The sequence below is a fragment of the Lycium barbarum genome, chromosome 4 (assembly GCF_019175385.1).
Source record: "Lycium barbarum isolate Lr01 chromosome 4, ASM1917538v2, whole genome shotgun sequence".
NCBI classification, from domain to species: domain Eukaryota; kingdom Viridiplantae; phylum Streptophyta; class Magnoliopsida; order Solanales; family Solanaceae; genus Lycium; species Lycium barbarum.
The window spans coordinates 142,449,467-142,461,451 of NC_083340.1; the positions used below are offsets into that span (position 1 = coordinate 142,449,467).

The window sequence follows — 11,985 nt, forward strand, 5'->3', positions numbered from 1 at the left end:
GGGCAGCGAGATTGTATGCGTACATGCATGTGTTCTAAGTTTGAAATTTCACAAAGAAACAATGAATATAGTGATATTCTAGGTATGATGTTATTGTTGTACTGATATTTTGACTCATTAACTTAAAATTGTGAATCCATTTCTAAGTTCGAAGATGTTTTGGTGATTAAATTCTCACAAACGTTCAAGGTCAAAAGTCAAAACTCGTTAAACTTGAAATTTTGTCCATTGGCCAAGCGGGATAAAAAATTCAAGACTACCCACCCCAAGGTCATTCTTGTAACGGAAAAGGCTCAAATATGCCATCCAACTATTGAAAATGGCTCTTTTATGTCATTCATCAATAGTTTGGCTCATTTATGCCATCGAACTATATGAAATGGCTCATTTATGCCATTGAACTTTAGGAAAATGGCTCATTTATGCCACTCATTAATATTTTGACTCATTTATGCCATCGCCCGTTACCAAAATGACTCATCCATGCCATTTTTTATTAACGCCGGTTTTATAATACCAGATATGACACGTGGCTTCCAATTAGAGGTCTACGTCGTTTAATTAAACCAACCAAATTTTAAATACCAAATTAATAAAAAATCTGACCCATACATCTTACCCACCCACAACCATAATCTAGTTGGAGGCCACCTGTCATAGATGGTATTGTAAAACCAACTTTAATGAAATATGGCATGAATGAGTCATTTTTATTAATGGGCGATGGCATAAATGAGCTATTTCCTATAGTTCGATGACATAAATGAGTCATTTCCTATAGTTCGATGGCATAAATGAGCCAAACTATTGACGAGCGGCATAAATGAGTCATTTCCGATAGTTGGATGACATATTTGAGCCTTTTCCGTTCTTGTAAATTACCCATGGAGTACACATGACTTGATTAATGAAGAAGAGTTTTTTAATGGGCTTTTTCAAAGGTGTCCCACAATGAAGGCCCAAACAAAATAAAGCCCATGTCTTTTTATGGTTACATGTCTAAAGATTATTTGTCTTTCTATGTGGTTGTTGAAATGTAACGTCAAAGGAACAGGTTCTTAATTGAGGTTCAATAAGATGTTATCTTGGTTGTTGGAACACTTTATACAACAAACTTGGCAACTCATGAACCATAAGCATGCTGTCTTTCTGCACCCTGAATTTGGAGCTTTGTAGGCAAATTAAGCTTCTTGATTTAACTTATTAGAGCCCACCTTTGGTCCATGGCCCAGAAAATCATAGACAAGGCCAAACATTTTTTTGCGCGGATTGCCCTTCGTTTGGGGTGGTCTTTAAATTTTGCCCCTCAAATTTGTGGTCTTTAAATTTTGCCCTTCATATTTGTGGTCTTTAAATTTTGCCATTTGCTTAGAAAGATGGGCGAATACATGAAGTTCTGGGTTCGAATCCCCGCTCAAGCATAAAATAAAAAAATAATTTCGCAAGGCAGGACTGGGGGAATGTATGCCGGATCCAGCATACAATTTTTAAGAAAAAGTTAAAGTTATGCCGGATCCGGCATAACTAAAAGTCTGCCCCTCAAGGCAAAGTCTGCCCCCTCCGGCAGACTTTTTAGTTAAACATAACTAAAAGTCTGCCGGAGGGGGCATATAAAATTTAAACTTTGCCTTATAAGGCAAACTTTTAGTTATGCCTTAAGGAAAACTTACGCCTTATAGGGCATACTTTTAGTTATGTTTTATGGGCACACTTTTAGTTATGTTTTATGGGCACACTTTTAGTTAAGACATTACCAAAGGTTTACCTTGAAAAGTTAAAAAAAAAAAATAGATATATATGCTTCAAGACAAAGTTTGCCCATAAGGCATAAGTATGCCCCCATCGGCATAAGTTTGGTAATTCCTTAACAAATTTATGCTGATGGGGGCATACTTTTAATAGGCAAACTTTTATGTCGGATTCGGCATAAACTTGGGAAGAAATTATCAAAGTTATGTCGGAACCGGCATACTTATGCCAAGTCTGCCTATAAGGCATAAGTATGCCGGGTCCGGCATAACTTTGCTAATTCCTTCACAAGTGTATGCCGATGGGGGCATAGCGAAATTTAAACTCTGTCTTGCGATTTTTTTTAAAAAATTTTGACTGTGTGGGGGTTCGAACCTGAAACCCATGAGATTTAACGAAGGGCAAAATTTAAAGATTTCAAATATGAGGGGCAAAATTTAAAGACCACCCCAAAAGAAGGGCAATTCTGCGAATACTCAAGTCTATAACAAAACCCATAAATCCAAAAACTAATTTCGGGGCCCATATGTCGCATTGTTACAAAAAGAATTTTAACTTGTAGTCGCATTATCATAGTATAATTTCTTGTGCTCTGATTTATGCTATTATCTGTTATTTCCTGTGCTTTGATTATTCTATGTTATCTGTGTCGCTTGCGTTACTTCATTTCCATATCGCTTTGAATCTCTTAGCCTTATCTGACCTCTTTTTATGCTTTTTTATTTTTTTTATTGAGCCGAGGGTCTTTCAGAAACAGCCATCTTACCTTGGTAGGAGTAAGGTCTGCGTACACTCTACCCTCCCCAGACCCCACGTGATGGGATTTCACTGGGTTGTTGTTGTTGTTGTACTTATAGTATATAATTTTTCATACAATCAGGTCATTTAAAAAATAATTACAGGTAACAGGGGCGGAGCCGAGCTAAGGGGAAGGAGGTTCAATTGACCCCCCTCTTCATTAAAAGATTGAACTGGGAAAAAGGCAAAAATGTATATATTTTTTTAGTTATAAATAAATTGTTGAATTCCCTTTTTGTTTTGTCATTTTTTTGGCTCCATGATCCCAATTATTATATTAATAGATTATATAAGAATCCCAAAACTTCACATAATACATATCATTACATTCGAGTGTCCATTTTTTGTTCAATTTCTAAAGAACTATCGTTTGTCAAAGTAGGTTGTGTCGGGATTATATTGTGGCTAGTAAGTGATTTATTAAAGTGAGAGAACTTCTGTATGCAAGCCATATACCAAACGTGTAAAGAACCTACACAATAATATAATTCTTCACAGAGTGCCATCCAATTTGTACCAAAAGGAAATCTATAATGTGTTTCTCAGAGTGCAAGTCATTGGGCAAGCGAGATAAAAAATTCAAGACCACCCCTCCAATGTCATTCTTGTAAATTACCCATGGAGTACACATCACTTGATTAATGAAGAAGAGTTTTTGAGTGGGCTTTTTCAAAGGTGTCCCACAATGGAGGCCCAAACAAAATGAAGCCCATGTCTTTTTATGGTTACATGTCTAAAGACTATTTTTCTTTCTAAGTGGTTGTTGAAATGTAACTTCAAAGGAACAGGTTCTTGATTGAGGTTCATTAAGATGTTATCTTGGTTGTTGGAACTCTCATACAACAAACTTGGCAACTCATGAAGGAACCACAAGCATGCTCTGTCTTTCTGCACCCTGAATTTTGAACCTTTGTGGGGCAAATTAAGCTCCTTGCTAAAAGCTTGATTTAACTTATTAGAGCCCACCTTAGGTCCATGGCCCAGAAAATCATAGACAAGGCCAAACTCAGTCCATAACAAAACCCATAAATACAAAAGCTAATTTCGGGGCCCATATTTCGCGCTGTTACAAAATGAGTTTTAATTTTTATGTACGGGTAGTATAAATTTTTTCCACCAGGTGATTTAAAAGATAATTACAGGTAACAGGGGCGGAGCCAAGCTAAGGAAAGGAGGTTCAATCTAAGTTGCGCGAACTCTTCACTTTCAATGCCGCACCCATGTCGGATTCTCCAAAAATATACTACTTTCGGAAAATCTGACACGCAACGGTTGGCATTTTTAAAGAATCCGAGCAACATATGGTTCAACTGAATCCCCTCTCCATTAAAAGATTGAACTGGGGAAAAATGCAAACATTTTTCAATGTCTCAGCAAATCCGTGATGTTCATGTTTTTTTTTTGTGGATAAAATAAATAATGTTACTGAAGTGGGTAAACCTCTGCATACCAGCCGTATACCAAAAAAGTAGAGAACCTACATAATAATATGGTTCTCGACAAATGTCATCCAATCTTCTGTACCAAAAGGAAATCCACGATGTGAAACTCCAATTAGCTTCACATTCAGGGAACTGAGGATCAAGAATCCTACCATTCGACCGGTGTGGATATTTTTGTTGAAAAATAAATTACATCATGTCAAGCACATGAATTTACTTGGTTCATGTAGTAGGAAATTAAAACAATGATGCAGGTATTTTTTTATTCATGAAATCTGGAAAATGAGAAGTCCAGAATAAAACAATGATATATGTACTACACTAGGTACATGCAAGAAAAAGTCCTATAAATACCTAGACAATATAATCAGTTTTATGTAAGCCAAATTTGAAGAAGTAAAGACGATACTTTCTTCCACTTGTCTCAAGAGAAAATAATTGATCTAGTGTACTCCTCCTTCCCAAATTTCCAACAACTTTCCCTGGCTGACATATCCTCAATACTTACTGTATAACGTCTAGTTAAAAACAGTATTCTATGGACTCTCCCACCATATAGCTAGCAAATTCAGATTATAATAAATTTTAAGTACTTATTAATGTGCATCTTTTAAGGCATTTCCCCCATATATCATCTATCTTTCCTTCCCGCCATGTGTTTAGCCTCTTCAAGTTCTGCTTGAGGTTGTCCTATAGCTAGATCCTCATCCATCGAATCGGCTTCCATCTCTGCTGCACAACTAGTTTAAGGTATGTGCTGTTCTGTTAGTGTTCGTTTACCATATTGAAGCAGTAACAAGAATAGTTTTTAGTCGAACATCCTTCACAATCCCGCTTGTTACGACTTCTCCTTCCCAATCCCGCTTGTTACGACTTCTCCTTCCCGCTTCCATTTCCCTATTTCAAGGTCAAAGCTTATCAGTGTCGCATAGCACTGCTATTACTGGTATCAAGCAAAATAAGACAACATACATGAAATAAGTAGGATTTAACTAGTCTGTCGATAGACAATTGGGAACTTTATTGCTGTAAGTGTTATTATCCATGATTTCCAGCATAATGTCCCTGAAAAGAGACACCTGATGGATGAGGTGGAAAATATCTAGGATTAGAACCCTTTAATTCATTCGTCTTTGCTTCACTGAAAAGCAAAAATTTTGACTTGCATTACTCTTGGGCCGTCCTTGTATTGTAAGAACATAACCATCCCGTGTTTAAACCGGGCCATTATGCCGGCTGCTTATTATATTTTCTACAAGATCTTCTAATGTAGACTTTCTGAAATGAACTGCTCCCCTTTCTGAAATGTCAAATATGTAGGCAAGTAATATTATAACAAGCTCAAACAGAGCCTTGACAAAGTGCGCGATTACATCAGGATCAGGATATAACACTATCTACCCTAATAAACCACAGACTCATGGTCTCAGACAAACATATCTAATAGCCAATCTATAATACTAGGAAGCAGCAAACAAATACTCAAACGACAAAGACTGAAGTCCTAATACAGAAAAAAGGACTAGGAATATAGAAAGGTGCAAGGGTGAAATTGATCGGCTCTGAGCTATGCCTTCTATTCAAATGTGTCATCATCATCATCATCTGGTAGAGGCTGATTAAGGGCTTGCGCAAGCTCTTGTTCGTGCCTGAATATACAGAGTGAGGTTAAAACTCATACAAACAGAACAAAATCTCAAGCACAAGTACAAAACATAACAACATCTTAAGCAAAAACAAAAATTAATGGAACACCACAAGTAAAAGAGATCTTACAGTTGCTGTGCAGCTACGTCAATTTGTACTTCTGGGGGAGCAAGTGCAAGTGATTCCACAAAGTGAAGATTAGCATCCCTAAAAGTAGGAGAAGAAATTAGGTTCGATACAGCTTCAGTATATATGACTCGAGCAAACATGAAATAGATTTATTGTTAGCATTACCCGGCAAGCTTTCTAGCAAGGTACAGAAAAGGCTTCTCAAAGTTGTAGTTACTCTTCGCTGAGATTTCGTAGTATTGCAAATTTTTCTTCCTGTGGAAGGTAACTTGCTTTGCCTTAACCTGCCTGTTCTTGCCATCAACTTTGTTTCCACAGAGAACAATGGGAATGTTCCCACAAACCCTGAAAGAAGCACCGGGAAAGTCATTTCAGATTCAATTGCATATCATCAAATTATGAGTCGAGTATAATGCATGAACAGTTTCTTACCTGAAAAGATGTTTTTGCCACGTAAGAACATTCTCGTAGGTCCGATCCGCGGTAACATCAAACATGATAATTGCACATTGTGCATGAATGCTGCACGAGAAACGTAGACAAATATGAGGAGACAAATTACAGTCACCAAAAGCTTCAAAGCAAGATAACTAATGGTAAGACAGTCATCTAAGTGTTTTGAGTTCAAAAGAGTGAGCACAATTTCTGTCACCTCAGATATAATAACCTAAGATACAAGACCACATTGTAGAAATACCAATAGTTGCATTTGCTGTAGAACACCAAATGTCAACAACTATTCTTCACAATCAGAACAAACAAGCATACTTAATACCAATATCCTTTTATCTGGAACTTTGAACTTTACACATTAGTCGCTCTTCGGATTTGATAGTAAAAGCTTTTAATGAGAAATAGCATCCTTCAAGCAGAGCAGACCCTTGAGGAAAATTAAGTCTTTTAACTGTCTAGAGTCACTTACTAGTAGCCATCACGAAGACCTCCAAACTTCTCTTGTCCAGCAGTGTCCCAGCAATAAAAGCGGATTTTCCCACGATTTGTGAAGAAGTCTAATGGGTAAACCCCCACACCGATAGCGGCTGTATGAAAACGAAATTTAATAAATAATTCACTCATGAGATACCAACGTAATAAGAAACAGAGCAAGCCCATTGCGAAACAGGATAATGACCCAAACTTGTTCTGTCAGTAAACTTACGATCATATTTTTTCTCGAATTCACCAGTGAGCCTTTTGAGAAAAGCTGTATTTCCTGAAGAAAATAGTAACAATTACAACAGGAACCATTAGAGTACTCTAACAAGAGGAAGCAAGCCCCTAATCTGAATGAAATATGCACTTCAATTTACAAAGATACAATTGACACATCACCTAACAGTTATCGTATAAATTTTCAGTGTAAACACAGACATGATTTTGAAATAATTTTCATACTTAAGAACACCATGTAAAAGCTAACAATGTTTTTCATATGTTTGGAGAAATCAAAACAAAATATATCTGTTTGACAGCAAAATATTTTTACTGACATTCTCTTTGAGACAAAAACAAACTAGAAGCAAATCTCAGATAAGCATAGAAACATACCAGTTCCTCCATCACCCACAATTACAAGATTGAAGCTTGGATAATCTACAGTTTGTTGGTTTGGTAGAGTCTGCAATCCATCGAAAATAATTACTATCTAACCCTAATCACATATCACCACAAATAAAACTCATCCTAATCAAAGTTAAAAACCAACTTCTAAGAAGAATAAAGATAAAACAATTTGTTCAAATTAAAGAGAATTAACCAAAAAAATCAACAAAACATATAAAAATTAAATGCGAAACAGAGTATATGAAATTAAAATTGAAAAAAAAAAAATCCTCCGGCGACATCCTTGCGCTCTTCCTTTTTTTCTTTATCTCATCTCTTTAGCTGACCTAAATTAGGGAAGAAAAGGGAAATAATTGTTGCAGTGGGGGATGGCGGCCCGTGGTGTCAGGGGTGGGGTCAGTCTTATTCTTTTTAATGAGTTAAATAGGTTTGAAATTTAGTATTTTTATTTTAGAAAACCCACTGTTCATTATTTAATGATTATTTTGAGTCAATGTCACGTGTCCTTATTTAATTCATCATTTGTCACATCATCCAGGACTGCCCACACGTTATATTTTTCATTAATTGTCATAAAAGTGTCTTAGGGTTTAAATCTGAAGTGGTAAATGTCTTCGATGGGTATAAGTTTGAGTTGAGGTGTCTAATGTATTGTATTGTACTATATTAATAAATACAATATTTGGATAGATTGTATCGTTTGTTGTAGTTTAATAACATTTGTATTGTTTGGTTTGACTGTATGATACTGTATAATAGCTTGTAAGTTTACTAAAATACCCTTAACTCTTAATTAGAAATTAATTTATATATATATATATTAATAAAACTCAGGTAAAGAATAAAATAGGAATTTTAAAAAATAAGTAGGTAGTGGGTGGGGGTGGTGGAGGGGTGGGTGGTGCGAGGTGGATGGTTGTAGGATGAGGGTGGGGTAGTGGGTGGTAGGGTAGGGGTGAGTGGTTGTGGGGGTGGGGTTGGGTGGTGGTCAGGGGTAGTGGGTGGTAGAGTGGGGGTGAGTGGTTGTGGGGGTCGGGTTGGGTGGTGGTCAGGGGTAGTGGGTGGGCGTGGTGGAGGGGTGGGTGGTTGTGGGATGAAGGTAGGGATGAGTTGTTGTGAGGTGAGGTTGGGCGTTGGTGAGGGGTAGTGCGTGGTGGGAGTGGATGGCAGAGGAGTGAGGGTGGGTAGTAGGGCGGGGGTGGGGTGGGGATAGGGGTGGGAGTGGGGTGGGGGGTGGGGGTGAGTGGTAACGTAGGGGTGGGTAGGGTGGATGGTGGAGGATGGGGTATAATGGAGAAATGAAATTCGTAACCACGGAAAAATCACCAAATCCGTGGTTACAAAAATTGGGACTTTTCATGGTTATATAACCATGGAATGAACCATGAGTTTACAATACCATACCACATAATTTTAGAACAATGGAAACAAACATGATTTCATAAAAAACCATACATTAATGAACCACGGGAAACCACTATCCAAAGAGGGGGTAAGGGGAATCTGTGGATAACTTTAGGAGGCGGCGGATGACTTAAGCCTTATTTTTATTTCATTATTACATAATTGTGTATTTCTTCTTTTTCGAGCCAAACATGAAAAACCCCTTGGGTGAAACTCCATTGTATTTGGCCAATAGAAAAAGTCATCCAGACGATGATGGCTACCAAATAGAGAAAAGGACATTGAGAGGGCACCATAAAAAACAAAAGGCCCAAAAAGGCCCCATTTTAAGTAAATGACCCGAAATAACCCCTAAGCCTAAAACAAAAACAAGCCCTAGTCAACTTTCTCCTCTGTTTCATCTGCCTCTCACTTTCTTCTCTATGTTTCTTTGGTCGATGACGGAGTTGTGGCGAAACTTAGTCTCCTTCGCAAGTTTCAAGGTGGCGGACAAATTTGTCATGGTCGTCGGAGCATATCTGTTATTCGCTCATGCCATTGACGAATAAGACGACGTCGTATCCATTCAAATCACACCGATCTGACCATGTTTATGTTTTTTGGTGTTGCTCCAGCCTTTTTGCCGTGGAAGCAACGCTATGGTCCTCTATTCTCCCTCCGATGACCTTGTTTTTACTAGTTCACGATGGTCTCCATTTTTTCTCCAATAATTCTTGCCGGTTTAAATTTGTGTAAATAGTGTATAATATGTGTATCATTAGTGTGTATACATTATTACACTAATTATATGTTGATTATACATCTATTATACACAAATTATATGATATATTTTCTATAGATATACGATAGGGATATATATTCTATACAATACTGATACAGTTTCTATACGTATGATACATTTTTTCTATACATATATAATAGTGATACTCAATTATTTCCATTTAATCGAAACGTTCTTTCGTGCTCATGGCTTATGAGGGTTCCTCTTGCAGTATCATGAACATTATGTAATGCCATTCTATTCTACAACTTTTTAGATAAGAACAATAAAACCAATCAAACCCATGGCTCTTCAAGTACTGCTTATTTTTATTAAATTTGTCACCACATTTTCCTCTTACTTAGTTAGCTAACATGGATTTTACTTCGATCTTTTGAGAGGTTTATTTCAATTGGTTTGACAAATGCATATGATGCTAACATCCATCTTTTCCAAAATATTCTTCAATAATTTGAACTTTTTTCCAGTGTAGAAAGAAATTTAGGGAATGTAATCCTAACACATAATAAAACAGTGGTTTTTCAAACAAAGAAAGTGACATTTTATTGACAGGGATATTTGAAAGAAAGGGGCACTAATTTTATACAAGAAAGATAAATTAGAAGACATGATTAATAAGAATTGGTTCTGTTGGATTTCGGATAACTCTACCCACCAAGACTTATAGCTTATTTGGCCAAGCTTATTTTCCCCCAAAAGTACTTAATTTTTCAATGAGTGCTTATTTTAAAAAAAAGTGAGGTGTTTGGCCAAATTTTTGGGAGAAAATAAGTACTTTTGGGGAGTAACAAAGACAGTTTTCAGAAGCTAAAAAAATAGCTTTTGCCCAAAAGCACTTATTTGAAAAGTACTTTTGAAAAAATTCACATAGAAGTACTTTTTAAAAGCTTGGCCAAATACTAATTGCTGCTCAAAAGTACTTTTTAAATTAATTGGCCAAACACAAACTGCTTTTAGTCAAAAATACTTTTTTGAAAAAAAGTACTTTTTAAAATAAGTTATTTTTAGAAGCTTGGCCAAACAAGCTATTAGATAGATGAGAAAAAATCACCTAGTGCTGTTTTTGCCTCCGTTGGGAATTGCACCTCTCTTCCCACGTCATGGTTTTTTTGGCGGTATATTAGTTTCTTTCATAGATAAACAAAGTATTATTCCACAAACAAGCACTAAGGAAGTACTATACAAACTTAAAATAAATGCTATAGCTCAGTTAACTCGGAAAAATAATGTTCATTAATATTAACTCACCATATTGAAAAATAGCAGCAAAGCTTCAAAGAGAAAAGAGAAGTTGGGTTTTTTTTAAGAGAAGAAAAATGATTTGTGAAGTAGGGTTTATATATGTGAGCTATTAGCTTTATTTTAACGCCACTTATTGGGTCTTTTTTTGATTTAATTTTTTCGCTACTCAATTTTTACAAAAATTAATGTAATTAAAATTAAATCACCATATTGAAAAATAGCAGCAAAGCTCCAAAGAGAAAAAAGAAGTTGGGTTTTTTTAAGTGAAGACAAATGAATTGTGAAGTGGGTTTAGCTTTAACTTGACGCTGCATTATTGGGTCTTCTTTTGGCTAAATTTTTCCGCTACTAATTAGTACTACTTTTTTTATTTTATTTTTTTGGCTTAAATTTTTCACTTATCTATGTCTATATCTATATCTATATCTATAAAATAGAAGAGGTACAAGCAATGTGGTTGAGTCAAGTGATAAGCTAATAACAAGTCACATGACAATTTTAAGATAAAGTTTATATGCCTATGTAATAATGTTGAATTAGAATTGAAAGATAAAAATTGTAGTGTTATCTTATCCTAACCATTTCAAAAGATAAAATTAAAAGTTCAACTCAATTATTTTATGAAACATGTTTTGTGATAGATAATTATCAATTTACAGATCAAAAAGTAGTATCACGTAGAAATTTGTTATGATGACACATTAAAATGGTTTAAAGCTTTTACTTATAAATTCTACAGCTAAAAATCTTATTCTAAAATACGTGATAATGTAATACTGACATAAAATTATAAAAATGACATACTTAAATAAATATGAGAGCTAGCCAAAGGCAAGTTTAACTCTCTCATATTTGATACTTGTGACGTTGCCTGGTAGAAAATTTTTAAGAAGGGTATTAGAAATTTACAATATTAAATAACATATCAAATTGCCTTTTTCTTAAAATTACAAGACAATATTAATAAGCATCGTAATAAGTAATAATTTTGAATTTGCAGTGAAAGGTAAAAACATTTGAATTGGGATAAAAGAAATCAATTTGAATTAAGTGATAAAAATATTTGAACCGAGCTAAAAAAAAATGCAGAATTTGAATTTAAATTTGAAGAGAAGATAAGATTGAGATGCAAGATTTTGAATTTCAACGAGAAGGATATGCATTGAGACGGAAGGAAGGTTCCTAATCTAACAATTATTTTGCTTTTTGCTTTCTCTAAGAAACCCATGT

The 11,985-nt window shown here is 35.5% G+C and overlaps 1 protein-coding gene across 1 annotated transcript; it reads right to left on the bottom strand.

The window, feature by feature from the left end:
• Positions 1-5,286: 5,286 nt before the first annotated feature.
• On the bottom strand, positions 5,287-9,234 carry LOC132637953 (GTP-binding nuclear protein Ran-3-like). Its single transcript, XM_060354960.1, has 8 exons — positions 9,145-9,234; positions 7,314-7,410; positions 6,925-6,978; positions 6,688-6,805; positions 6,198-6,287; positions 5,931-6,110; positions 5,766-5,843; positions 5,287-5,638 (listed from the first exon to the last, which is right to left on the bottom strand). Exons 1-8 carry the CDS (start codon positions 9,232-9,234, stop codon positions 5,566-5,568), a joined length of 780 nt encoding a protein of 259 aa, XP_060210943.1. The 3' UTR covers positions 5,287-5,565.
• Positions 9,235-11,985: the final 2,751 nt, after the last annotated feature.